The 22,845-nt window shown below is 42.8% G+C and overlaps 1 protein-coding gene across 1 annotated transcript in view; it reads right to left on the bottom strand.

Moving 5' to 3' along the window:
• Positions 1–1,433: 1,433 nt before the first annotated feature.
• The window catches only part of PLA2G4A (phospholipase A2 group IVA), a 66,777-nt gene continuing 45,365 nt past the window's right edge, over positions 1,434–22,845 (bottom strand). The window contains exons 9-19 of the mRNA XM_056497955.1: positions 22,589–22,725; positions 18,902–19,124; positions 17,975–18,089; positions 15,397–15,534; positions 14,971–15,063; positions 13,486–13,557; positions 11,535–11,813; positions 6,117–6,301; positions 3,994–4,189; positions 3,691–3,848; positions 1,434–2,886 (exon numbers count right to left, since the gene is read on the bottom strand). Coding sequence (XP_056353930.1) covers positions 2,755–2,886; positions 3,691–3,848; positions 3,994–4,189; positions 6,117–6,301; positions 11,535–11,813; positions 13,486–13,557; positions 14,971–15,063; positions 15,397–15,534; positions 17,975–18,089; positions 18,902–19,124; positions 22,589–22,725 — 1,728 coding nt within the window. The 3' untranslated portion in view covers positions 1,434–2,754. The remainder of the gene's footprint in view (positions 2,887–3,690; positions 3,849–3,993; positions 4,190–6,116; positions 6,302–11,534; positions 11,814–13,485; positions 13,558–14,970; positions 15,064–15,396; positions 15,535–17,974; positions 18,090–18,901; positions 19,125–22,588; positions 22,726–22,845) is intronic.

Raw genomic sequence — 22,845 nt, 5'->3', positions numbered from 1 at the left:
CTCAGACCTGGCTGTGTTCCTGGCAGCCCTGAGACCCAGCTCCGTCCTACCACACGGGTCTCTCCAAGCTCACAGCATCCTGCTTTGGCAGTTCTGTTCCCAAACCTCTCCTGACAAAACCTAACGAAAACCAGGAGTCTTTAGGCTTGGCTTGGTTCTCTAAGAGGTTTGTGGGGCTTGGCACACACGGGTTACACAGCCAGGTAAGAATTCTGCTCCTGCTGGAGCCAGTGCTGTGGGTTTGGCTCGTCTGCAGGTTAAGGAGTTGCCGTGTCCTGCTCTGCCCCGGTGGCTGCTCCTCACGCACAGCAGGGCAGTGTTTGTGTTGCCATGGGGAGCTCTGGGAGCCCTGACAGCAGCTCCTGGGTGAGTCACACCCCTGCACTGGCCAGCCCAGGTGCCAGCAGCCAGCCAGGGCTGAATTTACAGCTCTAGGAAACGTCTGCTTGGCTCTGCTTCCACTGAGCACCAGAGCAAACCTGTTCTGTCAACACGAGCACTTGCACAACCTGGCGCTGGATCCCACATCCACTCCTTGCACAAGCAATTCTCACACCAGCTCTGGCTGCTCTGTCTGCAGGTGATCACCCAGGCTTCATCCCAAAAACATGCCCAGGGGAATGGGAAAGGGCAGTGGCTGCAGCCCCATTCCCTGCCAAAAGGGATTTTCTTCTCACCAGCACAAACATGCTGAGGTCACAGCTCCAGAGCTCCAATACCCCCCAGCTCAGTGGGATTTACTCTGAGCGCTCCCTTCTGCTGCTAAGGGAAAAGGCAGGCAGAGATTTCCAGTGCCCATCCAGGCACTGCAGCCTGCCCCAAGGTCCCAGAGAAGAGAAGCTCCATGCTGAGTGCCAGGAGTCCCAGGGCCCACCAGAGCTGGTTTCCAGACCATACCAGAGCTGTTTTCCAGGAACTGAGCTCACCCCAAGGCTCCACCACCTTCAGGAATACAGGCTGGCACTTCCATGTCCTTCAGGCATGAAGGATCTTCGATGTGCTGCCTGCCCCTACAGTAATGTTTGAACCTTAAATAATTAATTCTCTAACTCCACCTTTTTCTGCCTCCTAGGGACCGCATGCTGGGTTGGAAAAAAATACTGTGCACATGAAGCAGAAGAACCTGGATTAAAGGGAGGGAAAATGAGAAACAAAGGATTGCATTTCTAGGTATGGGAAAACTCTGTGTGGTTGGTGTCACATTGTGTGTCAAAAGAGGGTTTTTCCTGCATTATTATTCTCCTTCCACATTATTTTAATAATGTCTAAGGAACTTCCCTGCTTTAAAGGAATCCAAGATTAAAGGCAGCAAAGACTCATCCTGTGTACTGTCAGTCTTGTGAGCTGCCCCACACCATCGAGCTGCTCCACATCTCTTCACAAAAAACCTGAAAATAGCCTACAAATTATCAAAATAAAACTGTCTGAAAACAGCAGGTGACAAATATAGTTTTATTTTTCATCATCTGGTAACACTGTGATAATATAAACTGTATAAAGCATGATAAAACTCTTCCATGAAACAGAGGAGGTACATAAAATAAAAAATACAAATATTACATTACCAAAAGGAAAAAAAAAACATTTAAAAGAAAGTATTACAATAATATAATGGTACCAGTTCCTTTCTGTATTCCAGAATTTATGGAAAATGTTTAAATTATGCAGCACTAAGATAAGTTACTTTTATTTTCTCTCTTGATTTTAAACATGCACTAACTCAAACAGAAATAAAGCCTATTGATCAATACAGGAAATGTTATTTAACCACAGAACTTTGCACATAGACTTGGACCAACCTAGGCTAGTGGGAGGTGCCCTGCCCATGGCAGGGGGTGGTGTGAGATCAACTTTAAGGTCCTTCCACCCCCAACCTTTCCATGATTCTTTTGGTGCAGTGGCTGTTAAAAGAAATGCACTGTAGTTACTTCCCTTCCCAGGGATTTACTGGTTTTAGCAATTAAAGTTTTCAGAGGTGCAGCTGCACTTTCTGTGCACTTGCAGAGTTACAGCAATACTGGTTGAGATGGTACTAAAATAATCTCTGTCTTTGCATCGTTTTTCATTATGCAAAGTATCAAGAATATATTTTTAAAATAGCCCTTAAGGCTTCACATTCTTACCTGGGCATGTTTTACCAATTCCCAGTAAACATTGCCACTGTCCCTTTGCAGAAATGTGTTGTTTTAATCATGCTCAAATTCAAAATCACTGTCAATTTACAAAGAAACATTCAGGTTAGAAATACACAAACTGACAATAATTTAACACATGGTTTCCAGCAGCTCAAGAGTTTAAGCAATGCAATTTTAAGGATTAAATGAGAAAAAGAAAGTATCAGAGGTTTAATTTTTGGCTGAGTGGTACAGACATTCTCATATCTTAGTGAAGTGGATTTCAATTTTTTAATTCTAATTCCATCTTACCGTTCAAGCTATGCCCAATTTACATCAATTAAAAATCAATTACCCCTCCCAAAAGAAACCAGTGTTTACAATTTTGTAAGAAAACAAAAAGACACTTGAACCCAGCTATCTCCAACTAATTCCACAGTTTTAAAAATGAGGATCTCAGCCTAGTGAAATGTTTCAGTTCTTTAAAAAGCAGTACAAAATGCTACCGGGAGGTGAGCATTCACAAGAAGATGTGTTGAGGAGCGTTGCTCAGCCCTGTGAGGAGCAGGGATGCTCCACTCTAGTCCTGACTGCAGTTCCAAAGGCAGGAGCAGTTCCTGGGCAGGGCCAGGCACAGCCCCTACGTGTGGTTGTTGTTGAGGCTGCTCTTGTTGAAGAACCTCCTGGCCTCCACGCTGCTGAGCGACACCGAGCAGCGCGAGGGGTTCTGCTTCCTGTACTCGATGCTTTCCACCATGGCCTCCCTGATCACCTGCAGGGACAGCAAAGTCACATCTGAGCCACTGGGAAATGGGCAGCAGCAGCCCCTGCTCCCAGTAACAGCTGCTGCTCCCACTGTCAGCTCTGCTCCATCACCGAGCAAAGGGATCGATGAGCTTTAGTACAAACAGGATTTCCTGAGTGTATAATACACTGATCTTACTGCAGTTAGTAAAAATATGGGGGAGGCCACTAACACCAAAAAAGTCACACAAAATACACAATACTTAAAAAGCCCCAGTAAAACTCACAAGGGTAAATCCAAACAGAGAAAATCTAAATTTCAAGGATGTTGAAAGCAATTATTATGTTGAGAAAGATTAAATCTTCACTTTTATTTATTTTGTGCTAATGTAACAAGTTTTCTTCACTTTATTGATTAAAATCCCCATATCTTTATCTGGGATGATCATTACACTTGTCACTCCACAGATGTTGGGATCATGACGTCATGTTTTGCCAACTATCAGTTACAAATAATTTTTACTGAGCTAGCTAATAAAGAAATTTCCTTCAGAAAAAACTTCCAGTGTCCTTTTTGTCCAATTAGACCAAAAAAAAAAAAAAAAGTATAAAATCCTGCACATCATATTTACATCTTTAACAGTCCCCTTTGCTCAGTTATCCTGAATGGCTTGGGATGGTAAAATGACAAAAGCAAGGCAAGAACCAAATGAGAAAATCAGGCAAACACTGAAGCAAAGCCCTGTACCTTCTGTAGGGCAGATTTAGGGCTTTACTCACATCACCCACTTCCCCTTGTAACAACCCAGCCCCTTTAACCCCCCATACTTACATCCATGTTATTGAGGGTGTTGAACTCCATGAGGTCATGGAGCCTCTTGAAAGCCTCATTAGGATACTGGAAGTTGAAGGTAGAGAAAGGTGTATCTGGATCATCAAAAATATCAAAGTCTGCAAAATCCTTCTCTTCTTGTGTTTCTCTGGGAACGCCTGCACAGGACAAATACAAAAATTCCATCCAAATGTTAGGGCTGAGAATTTATTACCTTATTTTTTACCTTTGAATTAATCCCCTACATAACCACCAAGCAATTCCAGAAAAAGGAGGATTCAGTATCAGGAATTGTGAGCTCACCTGGAGCTTTGTACTTCCTAAAGTCGATGTTGGCCAGCACAAAGTGGATGATGGTGGGACAGTCCTTCTCTGAGGAGGGGTCCTTTGGTTTGAAAACATAACACTCCTTCATGCCCTCCCTGTCAAACACGTTGGGGTCTATCTTGGGGAAAGGAAGCTTGTTCATTTTGGCCCATTTTTCAGCCAGCAGGATTTCCTGGAAAGAGAAAAAAGACTCAGGTGCATAAAAGCTTCCACTGCAAAGTCAGGAGGTTTGCAGAGACAGGGATCATGTGGGGTGGTTAATGTCATCCATAAATTATTAAGTCTCCAACACAGGAAGGGTGTGGAGAGAGTCCAGAGGAGGCAACAGGATGAGCAGAGGGATGGAGCAGCTCTGCTGGGAGGAAAGGCTGGGAGAACTGGGATTGTGCACCTGGAGAGGAGGAGTTTTGGGGTGACCTCACTGTGACCTTGTAGTGCCTGAAGGAGCTGACAGGAAACACGGAGAGAAACTGTTGGCAAGGGATGGAGGGACAGGGGAAGGGGGAATGGCTTTCCACTGGCAGAGTAGGGTCAGATGGGATACTGGGAAGAAATTCTTTCCTGTGAGGGTGCTGAGGCCCTGGCACAGGGTGCCCAGAGAAGCTGTGGCTGTCCCTGGATGCCTGGAAGTGTCCAAGGCCAGGATGGATGGGGCTTGGAGCAACCTGGGACAGTGGAAGGTGTCCCTGCCCATGGCAGGGGTGGGATGAGGTTAATGTCCCTTCCAGCCCAAACCAGCCTGTGGCTCTCAGGACTAATCAAGTCCATCTCAGCACAGATGACCCAGCAGGACCAATTGAGCACCTCACCCTGCTCTGGCTCCACCACCTGCCACATGAGTCACAGGAAGGAATGTGGTCTGCCCCAGAAACCTGGGGGTGAATTTACAGAGCTGACAGCGAGGGAAAAGCCATCCATAATTTTACTTTGCAAAGCAGTACCAGTGCTGTGGCAACCACTGAGAGCTCCTAAACACTGAGCCATGCATTGTTGTACTCATGCCTCTCAAAGCACACCAAGTGAAGGGCTCTGGAAAACAGGCTTCTTTTTCCTCATGACAACCCAGTAAACAAGATAATTTGTAAATAATGACTCAAAAGCATGTAATGAGGCTGTGTGAGAGGGAGGAGAGGGAAGGTCAAACATCTTTGATCTTGGTTTTCAATGAAATAGGACCCTTCTTTGGACAACTGTTTTGGATACGCAAGAGATTTACAGATAGTGGGTGTAAAATGGTAAACTAAGGCTCGAGTCATTGAGCAAAATATTAGAGTGCTACCATAGATACAGGCCCACTTCTGAAGTGGCACTTGCTCTTTGCAATGCACCAGTGGGACAGAACTGGGTCCTGCTCCTGTCCTCTGTCTCAGGAATACACCTGTGTCTGCCTCAGCACATACCTGCTTGTGCTTCAGAAACAATGGACCCTTCTCTTCAATAGAGACTTCTGGAAAACCTGAGGCATCATCTAATATCCCCTTGGGATCACAGCTGGAGCTATGTGGACATGCAGGCTGGACAGACTGACAGCTGTGCTTTCCACACCTGCTGCAGAAAACAGCCATGGCACTTACTCCCCGTTTTCCTCTTGCTGTTTTGCTCTGATCTGGATGGATTTAAGAGTCCCACTTAAATCAGTTCTGGGATTATCCCAGTGAGAGCCCTGATTCCAAAAGGTTATTTATTTAGCAATCCTGAGATGATGCATTTCTGCAAGATGATGACATGAAACCATCCATTTACATCACAGCACACAGAGCAGAGCAGCTGGGCAGAGGGAGAGTATGGCAGGGAAAATGACTTAATTGTTTAATTCTGACAGAAAATAAAACTCTGCAATCCGTGCCAAAGCAAAATTTCCATAAAAACAACCAAGCTCCTGCTTCAAAGGAATTTCATTATCCCTCTTTGTGCCAGTTGTCTCATGGAAGGCATGTAAACAGGAACTGAGGCACAGGGCAGTATTCTGCCTTGACGTGGAAAGGAATATTCCAAAGCTGTAGATGCAACAGCACCAAGGCTTTTCTGGGATCATGTGGAATAGAACTGAGTCACCTCAAACTCCTGACCCCAGGAAAGGAAGAGCCAGTGTCACTTACTTTGAAAGGAGGGCTGGAATCACTTGGCCTGGCTGAGAAGTCAAAGGAGATGATGAGATCCACACCTCTTTGGGGCCTTAGGATGAGTGGGTAGGGCAGGTTAAAGGTCAGCCCACTGTCTACAATGTGGATCTTCTTGCTCTTCACATCCAGGGGCTCATAGATCCTCTCAAACTCGTCAGGATCTGCGTGGAACACGGGAAAACCAAACCAAGCAGGGACACCTGAGTTAAGAACTGAGCTTCTGATGAGCTTTCCAGTGTCTCCCTAAGTTCTGGAGAGAGCATGGAATTTGAACTGCACAGGGTATCCCAGGAAAACACACCATGAATTCAAGTGTAACTAAAACTCTTAAAAACTGAAGAATGGGGTGAGAAGCCAGAACTGTAAGGGCCCTCAGGAGGCCAAGTTCACCAGGCAGACCCAGAGGTGGCTCAAGATGAACCACAGGGAACAAACGCCCAGGTTTGATCCCAGCCCTCCCACCTTCATTCCATCATCCCAAACAATCCAAACACAAAGGAAAAGGTTTATGGAATATTAAGAGATATTCCATAGGGTGTCAGGGGATGGTCCCAGACTCTGTTCAGTGGTGCCAGTGACAGGACAAGCAACAATAGCCATAAACTAAAACACAAGTTCCACCTCAACACAAGGAAGAACTTCTTTCCTTGGAGGGTGCAGAGCCCTGGAACAGCTGCCTGGGGAGCACATGGAGTCTCCCTCTCTGGAGACATCCTAAAGCCCCTGGATGTGTCCCTGTGTCACCTGCTCTGGATGATCTCCAGAGGTCTTCCAACCCTAATATTCTGTGATCCCCTCAGTGTCCCACAACCCCTGCCCAAACCTATTCCCCTAGGTTCTCTCCCAACCCCATATCATTCCTAGCTCTCCCAAATTTACCCAAAAATTCTCAGTGTGGCTCTGCCCTCGTGTGGCACTTTGCTTGTATCTGCTTCTGCTCATTCAATTGGGACTGTCAGGTCTTGTTTTTCAACCTGCACCAGACCTGCTGACCTCACACTCACCACTCCACCAGGAACAAAGAGAAATAGTGACCCATACCTATATCTATATCTATATCTATATCTATATCTATATCTATATCTATATCTATATCTATATCTATATCTATATCTATATCTATATCTATATCTATATCTATATCTATATCTATATCTATATCATCTATATCTATATCTATATCTATATCTATATCTATATCTATATCTTATATCTTTATATCTATATCCATAATTTAGGCCCTGCACAGAATTCCCTGTCAGCCACTTGCTGCTGGTGCTGTCCTAGTGTGGTATCCACCACTCTTTTCTCTAAGCCCAACCTGATGATGTTTCTCTCTAACCCCAACTTTCCCTTGGGTGGAGCCCAGGGAAAACCAATCCATTTTCCCTGGTTATCTTCATACTTACTGGGTCTCTGGACACTAGAAAATGAAACTCTCTGGACACTAGTAAACTATCCCTGCTATACTTAAATTTTTTCTCCTGACAATCTTTTCTTGTTCCAGACCTTACAAATATTTCCAGAGCATGGTTTTGCCTTTTAACAAAAATTTAATGCTCATATCTGTAGAGGGCAGTGTAATGTAAGGAATGCTGGATAGAAAAATAAAATTATTTCTGCCATAATTTAATTTCCTGGCACCTACCTATTGACAATGATAGTCATCCAGGGAAAAAAAAAAGTATTTTTGAAGCAAAGAAAAACCATCAATGAAAAATTATTCTAACTCTTTTCCCTGTCATTTCAGGAGCAGCATGTTGCAAGCACCAAACCAAATTTTAAAACAGATTATTTCGTTTTCTATTTCTGTTATTTATAAGAGGACTCTTTTCCTAGTAATGAGGCACCATTTTCCCACTATTTGCCTGAATTTCTAAAGAAGAGAACATTTTAAAATCATTGCCTATTGCTAAAGGGCTAGGTGTATTTATAAACCTATTTCAGAACCACATATATTTCATAATCATCAATTTGCATAAATGAATGAAAATTTATCAGTATTTATCAAATTCATCACAATTTTAAAAAACAGTAAAAAACCCACACAGACTACAGCTCCTTTTAGCACAAGTAGACAAATTTGGTTTTCCTCTTCTTGTTTAAAGACAACATGTCAAGCACAATTTAACCATTGTTCTCACTAGAACTTCTAAAGAACTGCAAAATATTTTTGTTCAAGTTTCATCTTTTCTTATGTTAAAAAAATTGAATATGAAAGATCCTTTAATCTAGAACAGCATCAGCTATAACAGTGGTTGTGATGGAAGTGTTATCAGTGTTTGTGATGGGAGTGTTATTACTGCCACACAAACTTCCTCCCAGCATTGAAGAACAATTGCTTACAGCCCTCATGACCCTAAAATCAAATTTATCAAAATAATCTTACTATATTTTAAAGGAGAAAACATCTTAATGTCGTTGATAAATTTATAAAAGCCATAAAAATGGGTTTCAGTTTTTCATCACAGTCTTCATAGAATCCCAGAGCTTGGACATTAATTTTCAGCCTTTTAGGGAAGATGCATTCCTATTACCAGTACTTTCCAGTCCATCAAAGAGCAAACTGGGAGAAATTGGGAAGATGTGGTACTTGGGGACAGGGTTTAGTGGCAGTGCTGGGTTGATGGTTGAACTCGATGATCTTAAATGTTTTTTCCAGCCTAAACAACTCTGTGGGTCTGTGTTTACCAGCCCAGCTCCATGTTTAGCCAGCTCAGTCCTGCCAACTTCCCAGCAATGAGATACACAGACTGATATTTGTTAGGAAATTATAAAGAGGGCAGGTCCTAGAGACCAGATCTGCCACAGATGGCAGCTCCAGTGGAAGGAGGGGGATGAGAAGGGCACTTGCTACTGACGTCCATCTACTACAACTGTTTCTATAAATACTGAAATAAGGAAGCAGAGATTAGGGGTTATTTGTCCCCATTGTTATGCACTTGGCATTTTCTCAAATTGTTCTGGTGTGTTGTAACATCAAGAAAAGAAACAGAACAACTCAGAGTTCACAATGAAACAATTCCTGATGAAATAAGAAAACACTTAGCATTATGTCCACAAATAGAATCTGTGGAAAAGCAAAGCCAAGGGTTTTGCTCCCCAACCAAGCAGCTGGGATCTCTGCAGGCACTGCAGACACTAAATTCAATCCCCAGTAATGACTGTTAGATTGCCTTAGGTGAGCCACAGTTCATCCTCTGCAGAGGGTTTGGGACAACTGGAGATGGGAAGTATTATTGATATCCTTTTTGATTCACTTATTTCTCCTTTGCAGTGTCTGGCAATAAAAGAGAATAAGACTTAAAGCAATACAGCCTTCTCTCTGCACTCAAGCTGACAGGTAAACTGCCAGTGCTAGGAATAAATATGCACAGCTTAAATGTATCCAGTGCCATGGTAATATAAGGATTTAAATTTTATACCACAGTCTCCTTTCTATCTGTGCCTCTGGGCTCCTCAGCTCTTCCATATATTAGGAAAATTCACAGCATTAAAATATGGATACACTCATCACACTACTGAATTATTACATTTTATATTAACTACTGACACTTCAAGGGGTTTTTAACTATTCTTGACTGTAATATTGCAACCACTCACAGCTGTCAGATCTGAGTTGTTACTGCAGGTTTATGAATGCGGGCTTTGGCTAACAGCAAAAATCTGCAGTCATGTCAAACTTTTCCCATTTTAACCCACAGAAGTTTCAGGCACTCCAAAGTAATTGTGTCAGAGGTGTGGAGTTCTGTCAAACCAGCATTTTATTTCCATCAAAATCAAATCCCAGGAAGCTGATAGTTGATTCTGAAGACTATCCACGTGTCTTAATTATGCAAAATTCTCATCAACTGTCATTTTTTCCAACCATAAATTTCCTACCCACTTTCCTGCCTCTTTTCCAAGTACTATAAATATTAAGACTACCCAGTTTGTAAACACCTCTGAGATGATAGAAATATTTAGAAAGCGGAGTCCAGATGGAAATTACTCTTCAAGCCCTGCAAGGGATTTGTTACATTAACAAATACACATTAGAGCATGGCTGCTACTTAAGCTTTTAAATGACATCTGGTATTTACTGTTGCTTAATGAGTGGCTTGGACAATCTCCTTCCTCTGAATAGGAAATGAGGGCTGAGGAGAATGTTGCTGTCACCAAGGATGGTTGGTAGGGCTGTGCTGGGAGGAACAGCCTGGAAGGAACACCCCCTTCAGAGAGGTGCAATTGTTCTTTACTGGATGGATCACAGAATCATAGGATGGGTGGTTGGAAATGACCTTGAAGATCTCTCAGTGCCACCCCCTGCTATGGGCAGTGACACCTTCCACTAGCCCAGGTTGCTCCAAGCCCTGTCCAGCCTGGGCTGGACACTTCCAGTGCTAGAAGAACAAGAAATTAACTGCTTTTCACTGAACAGATTGCTGTGAACACTAAGGCAAAAGGTCCAAAATCCAAATTTTCTTCACAGCTACTGTCCCATACACCACATCCCTCATGGAATGGGGGAAGATTTAGAACATCTTTTGCAAATTTATATTTTTCTGAAATTCTTATCCTTTATCCACATTCTTGCTTAAGCAAACATGAAATGTGGATGCACCTGCACATCAGGGACCCTGGAATGGGAGTGGTTTGTCAAGTGGATTCACACTGGGAAGACCATGGTGTCAGCAAATGTAAGAATCTATCCACTGTATCAGGGCAGGGTCAGTCTGGAGCTCAGGGAAAAGGTTCTTCCTCCAAAGGGTGCTGGGAACTGACCAGGCTCCCCTGGGAATGGGCCCCAAGGCTGCTGGAGCTCCAGGAGCTTTTGGACAATGCTCTCAGAGAGGCACAGGATGGGATTGTTGGGGTGTCTGGGCAGGGCTGGTGTTAGACTCCATTATCCTGGTGGGTCCCTTCCAAAACGCACTGATTCTGTGATCCTACGTGTGAAGAAGTGTGCTGCCTCCAGGGGTTTTTCAAAAGATGAAGACAGCAGATGAGCTACAAAGTCCTGCAGAAGACCAAGGGAATGTTTCATTTCCTGCAGGAGACCAAGGAAATGTTTCATTTCTACCAGCAGGCTTAGCATCAGTAAGAGCCAAGGAACAACCTGGATACCCTTTAGAGAAGGCCAAGAAAAGTGGATGTCACAAAGGGCACCCTACACAATAGCAGTTTGGTCCCCTTCTGCCAAACAAAGAGCCACCATCCCTCCAGTGGCTGTTCCACTGCCAAGAGACTGGGCAGGGAGCAGACAGAAGTGACTGTGTGCCCTTTGAGCCTGCCAGTCTCTGCTCTGGACAATCCCCAGGGTGCTCTCCTGACCTCCTGGTGTGACGTTACCGCGCCGGGAACGCGCTGCCTCCGGCTGCGCTCATTTCCACACACAGCACAGCGTGAACTGACCTGCAACTGCTGCCGGCTCCTCCTCTTCCAGGGACTCCTGGGTGAGCAGCTCAGCCAGCGGGGACAGGGGGTAGCAGCTGTTGAGGTTCAGCCCCAGCATGAAGTTGTGCACCTTGCCAGCGCGGCCCTCGCGCGTGTTGAACAGGGCGCTGTCCCCCACCAGCGCCATCAGCATGCGCTGCACCCAGCTCTCCTGGCTGCTCTCCTGGCTGCTCTCCTGCCTGCTCTCCTGCCTGCTCTCCTGCAGCCTCTCCCGCCTCGCCTCAGCGCCCTCGGTGCCTGCACACAAAAATGGAAACACACAGAGCGGCATTTAAACACAGAAAGTGTAACCCCACCATTGCAGCACCTACCAAAAAAAAATCTTTCAGTGAGCCAGGGGCTGGATGATGGAGCTTTGCCACAATGACTTCAGAGGAGTGCAGAGAATCCATTCTTTCAGCTTCACAGCCCAGTGAAACCTTTCATCTGCACCACAACAGCGTGGAGGTGTCCATCAGGAAAATTAAGTCTGAGCAAGACTTAATTAATCTGAAGGCTTTCTCTGGGTTCAGGGATAGACCTGAGCTGCTAAGATCCATACCTGATGTAGACATAGATTTATCTGAACGTGCATTGACAGCCTTCTCCATCTTTCCTGCCTGTGAAAAATCCAGCTTTCCTCAAGAAAGCAGAGTTATTCTGCATAAAGGATAATGCTATAGCCTGGGAATTTTAAAATACATGAAATCATCATTACAGTAAATTGTAAACTACAATTAGTATCTGGCTTTAATTAACTGAGGAGTACAGTGAAAGATCCAGACTTAGATGTCTGCAGTTGGAGCTCACAGTACAATGACCTGGACTGGCACCACTCTGCATTCATTCACCTATCACAACCTGACCTTTTGGGATGTTTTGGTTAAGAAAATAATTCAGGCTCAAGCTTGATCCTTTAAATCCAGCTTTTAAACTTCTCTCTTTAACCAAAGCTCTAAAGGAGCTGAGTTTTATAGAAGTAGAGAGAAAACAAGTATCAGAGAAATCCAACATCCGTCCAATAAAATTCTATGGAGTAAGAAGGATTTCCAAGTGTTTACAATCCCAGATTTGTTGGTTGTTCACTATGGCTACAAACTAGGAGAGAAATGTGTTTGGTGCTGGCTGTAGTGTTTAAACAGGAAATCCACAAATAAACACAAAACCTGGTACTACCTATGGTTTTTACACATAAGGGGAGTTGAAGAAGCAATCACTGAGCTGAGCTAATGACATGATTCTCTGTGTCACCATACAGGATTTTCTTTTCTTCTGTAGATCCTGAAATCACAAACAGCTGCATTCCCATCTTTGCTCCACTTTTTAAAAATAAAACCAGATTTTTGCAGATGAAAATCACCCCAAAAATATCATCAAACACAGAAAGCTAAGACATCAGAAATCTCCAGGTGCTTTAGATACTTAGACATAATTGTCAATAGAGTAATTTCTTCCCACTGCCCAACATTCCCTTTGTGGTTGTGCCTCTTCTGGGCACCTGGATTTGGGCATTGTTACAAACACTATGCCATGTAAGAAGAATTTCCTGTATCAGATGTCATTTGTAAAGGTGCTAGAAGACACCTGTGAATGCTGGAAACACATATTAAACCACTCTCAGGTAAATATTTGATCAGGAAACCCTTGAAAACAATGGATAGTGTTGGTTTAGGGGGCTGGCAGCAATTCCAAGGTGCCTCTGAGCTCAGTAGCTTGCAGACTTCTGGAGAGCTCTGGCCCAGCAAATCACATTTTTGGGTGAATGTGAAATTCCAGACATGTGTGAGAGAATCCCCTGATGATGAGCTTGAGCAGGAGACATGAAGTGAAGCCCAGAACCTCCTGGGGTCTCTTGTTCTCTATTTTGTTGAGCCACACAAAAACTGATGGAAAAAGGAAATGATGAAATGAAGTCTGAGCATTTCCTTACCTTTTGGATGTTGTGATTCATCTTCACTGTCTGAACTGTCGTTGCTCACAAGGTGCTTTAGCCTAATATTTTCTGTTGAAAGAAATATAAATTTCTTTAAACTGGTGGGGCTTAAGTGGCAGAACAGTTAAGAATTTCAAAACAATCTGAGTCATAAAATTCTCATAGTCTTTGTAATAGAAAATACAGCTAAAGAGACTGAGTCTGCTGTGGACATTAGAATGTAAGCAACAGGTATTGGATTTTTCCTGCAATTTTTGGGCTGGAAAAGAAAACGCAACTTCAGCAGTACTTCCCACTCCCCTCTGCACTACATACCTGGCACTTTATTTACCTCCATTAAAATGTAGACATTTAGCTTCTGTCCTCTCAGTAGCTCTTACTGACCTAGGAAAATGTTTCTGTGATAACTGCAACATTTATCTAATGTTACAGTCCCAGTTATCTAATGATAACTGTCCCAGGCACTGGAGCATCTCCAGCTCTGCTCCAGACTGTGGTTCAAATCACATTAATATTTTCATATCTGATCCTACTTCAAAGAATATTTTTTAAATGATGTGTGAAATGAGTCACAGATGGCAGATAACATTCTGTGTCTTACTATCTTTCAAAAGCAGACTTTTCTGTGATCACATTTATTTACACGACTCGTCCATGAGGAGGTGTTAACATCCATGAGTTGTCTCAGGAATAGGAACCTGGAGGTCTCCTTCTCATCCACAAAGAAGAGATTATCAAGCAGCTGAATTCCATCCATTAGGAGGCAGACAGAGCTTATTATTTAAAAACTATCTCAATCTACATTTTCTCTTCATGCTCTTCAGCAAGAGCTGGCTGTCTAGGACAACTTTTTTATTGGTCAGATCTTCCCCTCTAATGCTGCCTTCTCAATAGGAAACAAAAGTGTTAAAAACCATTCATCATTAACTACATTCTCAGATAAAACTCTATAAAGTCCATCCAAACCAAGCCACAACTCTTTCTTTACAGCCATCTTGCCATTTGTGTGCCAGGAGTGATACCAAAAACCATTCAATTTGTGAGCAGATACCAACAGGTTGTGGTTAGAATGGAGCAATTTAACAACCCAGCAATGAGAAAGTTTAGGTGCATTTTGCTAATCCCTTTAACAATACAGCCCAGTGTTAAGGGGCTACACAAGTAACTATCAAATATATCAAATACTTGCCAGCTTCTGCTGCCCAAAAATCACACAGCAACATAAAAAGAGGATTCTATTAACTACCAGAAAAGAGCTGGATAGACACATGTGACTTTCAGCAGCTCTGACTGAACAGAAACTAAAGGGAAAGAAAAAACATTCCTAATGCTCTTTCCCCACCTCAGCAGCATCCAGCAGTGCCAGCAACTAAAGGTAATTAATTCCACATTCTTAAATGACCACCAGCAGTGCCATCCTTCCACAGAGGGAGAATCTTGCCAGTAATTGCTCTGCATAGTGAAATTATTTACTAATAGTACCTAATTCTTCTTCCATGGTGGGTCCTTTATTCTGAGAATTGGAGACACCAAGGACTCTGTTAAATAATATTGAAAATGCACTGCCCCAGACACCTGAAAGAGAAAAAATAAACAATGAATAGTGCTTGGCAGAAGGAAAATAAACTCCACATACCTTAAAAAGTGCTATTTAAGCAGTTGGTTGCTCTCTGAACACACCTCTGAGATTGGAGCAGGCCAAGTCATAGGCTCAGATGTCCAAATCAGAAAAAAAATCCATGGAAACAAGAAACAAATAAACAATGCCAATCCATATCTGTGAAATCTTTCAAATTAATGCCTTCCAACAGAGAGCTCCACTTCCTGTCTCACACTTTGTGTGACTCCATTTAAAAGTCCATGAACTACTGAAATTGCTTTTATTTTTGAACTTTGTCACATACTCACCCATCAGGAAATGCAAGGGATTTTCAGTGTATTTCTTCACCACTGTCCCCATAAAAAACTTGCTTCCAAACAAATCAGGAGACATGAAAGTGCCATACTTGGCCATTCCAATTTCGTAGGGACTGAACTCCACCCAGTCTGCAAAGTCAGAAATAAAACTCTGCTCAGTCAGAAATCTCAGCCTGAATAGAAACAGAGGAGGAAAACACAGAAATGAAGCAAGCAGAGAAATTTTAGTGAAATGGGAAGCCAAATAACCATTTGGAATATCAAATCAAGGTCAGTGATGTCTCAGCAGGGAAAGAATCCTCATTCTCTCTGATCACAATAAACTTGGGTGAAAAGAAAGTTGGAAAGAAGTTGGAAAACCAGAGGTATAAAAGGAGAGATCACAAATGAGGAACACACAGTGACATCTTTTCTTCATCCCTTGCTTCAGCATAATTCCCTGCCTCATGTGGGTCTCAGCTCCAAGCTGCTTTTCCTTCACTGCAATTCCACTAAAAACACGGAGAGCAATGACAGAGGTGGCAGAAAACCAGGCATGGAATATCCCAGGGATTGAGAAATATTCTAGCAGAGGCATTTGGATTCTACCCCAGCCTAAAGTTTTGCAGGAAATCCAATATCAAAAGACAAAGCTGAGAAGCAGCTGATAAACTTCACAATTCAAACATTGCCAAAGATATCTTTAAAAGTCCATTTTATTGAACAGAGAGCTCAAGAAAAAACATGGAATAAAATGTTCAAATGCATTTTCTGATCTTAGCAGAAAATACCAAAAGTGATTTGCATTCTATTGATGTAGGCCTTTGGAAATGGATCTTAGCTGACTTGGAAACACTTTTTTTTTTTTTTTTTTTTTTTTTTTTTAATATCAGTGGAGTTGCTTCCATCAGAGAATTCAGTTCAAAAAGGGAGGCAATAACAAATTTCTCTTTTTACCATTTCACCCATTCTTCTATTTGACTTTCCCTATTTTTAGCAGGGATTAATTTGACTGGGAATAAATCAGAAGTAATTCTCAAAAAGAAAGGCAAAAGAGACAGCTTTGAAATATCCCCACATGTCAAGGAATGCCATCCACCCTCAGGATATTCCTGCTGACGTGTGGAGCAGAAGGTGAACACTTGTCCTGAAAAGGAAAGATTTAATCATGATTGCTGGGAGTTACAGGGTAATGCTTATCTGAGCTAAGTCAAATACAACATCCTATTTTCCAAATAAATCACCCACAAATCTTCATATTCACTGGAGTAGAAGGAAATTCCTTTGAAGACCCAGTCCAGGAACTTCATATTTCCTTTTAGGTGTATAAACATGATTTGGCAGATATGTATTCAGAACCAGGGTGACAGCAAAGCTGAACTGAGAATTAGAATTAATTAGTGTTAGTTCACCTCCAGCTTGCATTTGCACTGAAGAAGATTTCTGAAATCACAAAGCCTGCTCAGGGAAATAAAATTTCTGCCTTAAAATCAATATAAATTAGGAAGTGCAAATATTTCTGTTCAGAATTTACTGAAGCTCTCACATCAGGAACAGCTAAAAGGAGGAACAGAGTTTAAAATAAGAACAAATCAAGATCTAGCTAGCACTCTCTATAATGACAGAGATGTCAGCTTCAAAAGGCAAACTCAAGATCCACTGGCACAGGGAATATCTTTTTTTAGAGCAAAAGTAAAGCCTACAGGTGCTTCTGATCTTGCTTAGAGAAAGACATAATAAAAAAGGATCATTTTGGTTTTAAAACAGTAATCCAAATAAAATTTACTGAAAAACAGAAGTTCATCTAAAACACAAAATACTCCTATTTCCAAACAAAAAGGTATCAGTTTCCAAAGTGGCAAAGTTAAAGATATATTTTCCCATTAAATATTTAGCCTAATTTACAATTCCTCATTTTCGTTTCCAATCAAAGCTTTGACAGCAACTTCTCCAAATGACTATTTTAGGAAATACAATGAACACAATGAATACAATAAACCTGAGGCAAATCACCTGGCACTTCCCTTTCCATTTCTTGGATATAACTATATATAGATGCATACATCCTTATCTTAGTGTAGCATCTTCCACAACTGGACCCACTCTCAACTGAAGTTACCAGAGGGGATTAACACCTATGGAATAAATACAAGCAAAAGAGGGGGGGTTTGTGTGTTACCAAGAGCATTTCACACTGGGCAAGAAGTGAAAAAGAAGCATTATACCTAATTTGTCCAATTTTAATCACAGAATCATTAAAGTTGGTAAGGACTTCTGAGATCATCAAGTCTAACTGTTGATTTCACCCTTCTCTGAAACAGAAGGTGACTGAGGACATTTTCCTTTCCCTGTTTGATAAACTACTTTAAACATCTTTTCCCTGTTGGAGTCACCAGGCTTCTCTCTGGCTTGGCACTCCTACCTGAATATGTAATCACCTATCCCTGAGTAACTTCTTATCACTGTCAGATTCCCAGAAGTCAGATGCAGGTATGTTAAAAAAAAAAAAAAAAAAAAAAAAAAGTTTTTTTTAACCAGCCACACACCTCTCTTCTTACTACAAGTGACTCAACACAGACTGGGAACACACCTGCAAACATCAGCTCTGAGACATCTGGTTTGACATGTAGACAGGTGAAGAGTGGCAGAGCACACTGGGCATTATTGACCTTCTCTTTCATATTGCTCAGAGTGGTGTCCATCCTCTGCAGGGAAAGAAAGACATCTGTGTCATATATTCATATATATATATATATATATATATATATATATATATAACATACAATATTTATAGTTATCTTTTATAATTTAAAATAAAAAATTATATTATATATATATTTATGTGACTTTATATTCATATATGATTTTTAAAAAATTAAAATAAATATCATGTTTTTATTTTATATAAAGATTTGGGACACTCCTCCTGTTGATGAAATTTGGTAAGAAAAGTTTTTCACTGATGTGTCAGGTTGTGATTTAAATTAAATGTCTATGCATTTTTTTATCATCCCTTGGTAAACAGGGACTTCTAACCAATCTCACACAATCATTAACAGCCCTTCAGCATCAGAATTCTATACATCTATCACTAAAAGATGTGTTGCTTCTTTTTCAGTGTTTGATATTGTTTAAAACCCACTATCAGTGTACACTCATGAGGGATAGAAGTGTACTAAACACATCTGCAAATCTATTGACACATTTCAATCTTGCCACAAGACCGAATCCAGCTGCTGCTTACCTGACTCATTTGAAATTCAAGTCTTTGTGCCTGATTCAGCCAATTAGGAATTTTCAATTATAGAACACAACAGTGTGAAGCTCTCCTGTTGTCTTCTTTTTAAAAAAAACCAAGAGGATCTTTCACACTGACATTAGAATGTTTTTAAGAAAATGCTGTTTCTTATAGCAAAATGTGCACACTTTATTAAATGCACTGAGGTAATTTCAAAGAAAATAGTGACAGTGGGAATGAAATGAGTTTGCCAGCTTTAAGAGCATCAGAAGCACTCACATCATGGATGAGTGTTTCCCCTATGAGCATCCCAAAGATGTCTGTGAAGGTGACAGGCTGCCCTGAGCTCTTCTTGTTCCACAGAGCCTCGATGTAGCGCTTGACCTTCTGAGGGGTGAGCAGCAGCAGCGGGTTGTGGCTCACAGAGTGCATCAGCTCCTCATTGATCTCCTTTGGGCCCTTGGCTGGGAAATCCGGGTGGGAATACAGAGTTGACATGTACCTGCAATGGCAAATACCTCATAAATGAGTTGGTAGGGTTACTGATTAAATCAGGTTAATTAACTCTCCATTTATACAGGAAATTGTCAATTCCTTTTTCTCAAAGCACAGAAAGCTGAGCAACTTGTTCTAAATACAAGCATAGGATCAGACACTCAACATGCATTTTCCATAATGTGTAAGAAGTAAATGATTAAAGAGTCCTCATTTTTCTATTTAAGGGATAACAGACAGAATGTCCAAAGCTGAAAATAGCTCCTCCAGTTAGCACAGCCAGAGGTCCTAGAAGGACACATGGAGCTCTCTCCCTGCAAAAAGCATCTCTCTGCCCTCCAGCTCATTATCACTACTGAAAAATTCCTAAAATATCTCAGCATATCACAGAATCCCAGAATGGTTTGGGCCAGAAAGGACCTTAAAGCCCCTCTAGAGTCACACCTTCCACTATCCCAGGGTGCTCCAAGCCCTGTCCAACCTGACCTTTGGACACTTAGAGGGATGGGGCAAACACAGCTTCTCTGGGCATCCTGTGCCAGGGCCTTATCAATCTCACAGGAAGGATTTTTTCTCAATATCCCATCTAAACCTACTCTCTGTCAGTGGGAAGCCATTCCCCCTTGTCTTGTCCCTCCATCCCTTGTAAGCTTTGTCATCTCCTTCAGGCACTGCAAGGCCACAGTGAGGTCACCCCCAAGCTCCTCCAGGTGCACAATCCCAGTTCTCCCAGCCTTTCCTCCCAGCAGAGCTGCTCCATCCCTCTGCTCATCCTGGTGCCCCTCTGGGCTCTCTGCAGCAGCTCCAGCTCCTTGCTGTGCTGGGGCAGGGCTGGAGCAGCTCTGCAGGTGCTCAGGGTCTCACCTGAGCAGGGCAGAGGGACACAATCCCAATCCCTGTCCTGCTGCCCATGCTGGGGCTCTGGCCTGGATATGGCCCCACTTTCCAGGATATGATGCTTCCATAATAAACTGAAGTACAGTAACTACAACCTATTGAGAGAGTTAGTTGACTCTGAGGACGTGGAAGAGGCAAATCATGAGTTTGTTCCTGAGAAACAAGTTTAGTTTTACTGCAAACAAAGCCCAGACACGTGTGCAGGCAGCCCTGGCTTCCACTTGCTTGGGTTAGGCCACTCCAAGACTCAAGACAGGCCCTTCTAATCTATGAGAGGCTCATTTACTATTATTTACCCAGTGATCTGGCTCAGGCACACATCCCTTACTCCAGGCACAGCTGACACAGGGGGTCAGGCTGGCCCTGAGGTCATGCCCAGCCATTTCTGTTACAGCACAACCAACCCTGTCCCACGTGGGCTGCCAGGACTGGATCCACAGGCTCCATGTCAGCTCCTTGGTGCAGGGAAAGGGGAATGCAGCTGGAGAAGTCACAAGCTGAAGCACAAAGTTGAAGCAAGATGGCAGAAAAGCATTGCTCCAAGGTTAGGCATGCAGCTGAGGGGACAAGCAAAAACTTGCCTCTCCCGCCAGGAAAGGAATTTTCCACCCTTCAGGAAAAAAAGAAAAGAGAATTATTCCCAAGTGACAGACTGCATGGAAAAGAAAGGGAGTGCCAAAGTGTCAGTTTATTTATTCGTCAAGCAAGGAAAGACTGAAGGGTGACATCAGAGAGCAAAAGCAAATTTATTCAAACACAATTGTGTCCAATCTGGAACAGTTCAGATAATCTCGCTATTTTAACTCAGGTTTTATAGGTTTGCATTAGATCAACTACATATTCACCTCTGGGTTTTCCCCAAAACAGACCTCATAGCCAACAGAGTGACCTCTGTCCTGAGCAGGGATTGCAAACCCTTCCCTAGAATCACAGGGAATGTTTTAACACCACGTGGCACTATTCCACTGCTCTTCATCCACCTTCTGCTTTTCACAGCTGTGACAGAAGTCCATCCATCTCTCTCAATGGACAGTGATAAACCTGCCCCCAACACCAGTGATAGAAAACACGGGTTCCAATCTTTTATAATCCAACCTAAATGAGAAATTTACTCTAGTTCACAGACACTTCTGGCATTTCAAACCCTCCCGGCATTCTGAAAGCTTCCCTCTAGTCTGGGAAGCAAGTTTCACATAATGAAAAATAATTGATGAAAAAAACCATACAAGGAGTAGAACTGATCATTATCTCCTTCAAGAGTCAGCTTTGGAGTTAGAGTGTGGAATTAAAATTCATGTGCTTCCTTAGAGCTAAACCAGGTGATAAAATTCATCCCAGGCAGATTCCCTGCTCGTTTATATTACAAATCTTTTTCTCTCTAAGAATTGAGACATTTGTATAATCTCATCCCTGAGTCTGAAAGGACCCTCGAGGTCTCTGCTCCAGTCTCCTGCTCAATGCAGAGCCAGATGAGGCTGCTCAGGGCTGTGCTCAGTCAAGTTCAGCTTTCACATGAGCACTTCCTGAGTCAGACTGAGAGGATGACATTATCCCCAGCCTACTCAGGTAAGAATGGCTCAACACATTCCCGTGCTTGGCCACTCTCACTGCAACACAGTTTCTCTGAGAGTTAATCCAATTACTCCTTGTCCTTTCTCTGGGCATCTCCAAAAAGAATCCCTTTTCTTCACAGCTACTTATCAGGAACTGAAGATAACAGGGAGATCTCCCCCATCAATACCTGTGCCTGCTCCTCAAGGCCAAATGAACTATTTAAAACCTGATGTATTGTCTAAATTAAAGAGTGCCAGTGGGACTGAGACAGTGGGTAATCCACAGTGGGATGCCCTGCAGGGTGGCAGCCAGACCCTAGACATTCCCAGTAAATCCACCAGCATTTTACACCGGGTGTAAAATGGAGCAAGAGATCTTTCACAAGAATCACAAGGTTGGAAGAGACCTCCAAGAACATCAAGTCCAACCAAGCCCAATACTTCAACTAGACCATGGCACTGAGTGTCACATCCAGTCTTTTTTTAAGCGCATCCAGGAATGGTGACTTCACCACTTCCCTGGGCAAACCATTCCAATATTTTATCACCCTTTCTGTAAAAACTTTTTCCTAATATCCAACCTATATTTCCCTAGATGCAGCTTAAGACTGTGTCCTCTGGTTCTGCCAGTTGTTGCCTGGCAATCTTTCTGTGATTTTGAGGAGCTCTGAAAGCCTTCTCAAAGCATACAACACATTTTGGGTTGATTGAGTTATCAGCTTCAAACCACAAGGGATTTTTTTGGTTTTTCACATTTCATCAGGAAAATAAAACAACACGCATTAGGTGTTGATAAAGAAATATGGATTCATATGTGTGGCACCTCTTTCCACCCATTCCTCCTCTCAAAGCTCCTGTAAGAGCACCTGGAGCCTGAGATGTTCTTGCCCTTCAGAGCATCCAAAACACCTCCACCAGCAGACTTGGATGTGTAAAATGTGAATTGTAGCCACAGAAATAAGTCAGCTCTCGTGACAATTCCATCAGAACATGCTGCAGGGAAGCAAGGGAAAGGCCTTACCAGGTGGATCCAGAGAGGCCAGCAATGTAAGTGGCACAGTCCAGGACTCCTGACTCATAGAGTGCTTTCATGACTCCAGCAAAGCCCACCATGGCCCGGAACCCCCCTCCCGAGCCCAGCACGGCGATCACCGGCACCTGCAGGGATGAGAGCAACACAACCCACATCAGTGACAAGGGACACACCTGCGAGCACCCTGTCCAGCCCCTGGACACCCCAAGAAGGATTAGAATTTATTTGAAGAAGTCATCACTTGC

This window comes from Oenanthe melanoleuca, chromosome 8, assembly GCF_029582105.1.
Source record: "Oenanthe melanoleuca isolate GR-GAL-2019-014 chromosome 8, OMel1.0, whole genome shotgun sequence".
In the NCBI taxonomy this organism is placed as follows: Eukaryota; Metazoa; Chordata; class Aves; order Passeriformes; family Muscicapidae; genus Oenanthe; species Oenanthe melanoleuca.
This window is presented reverse-complemented; position numbering and strand designations above follow the sequence as displayed.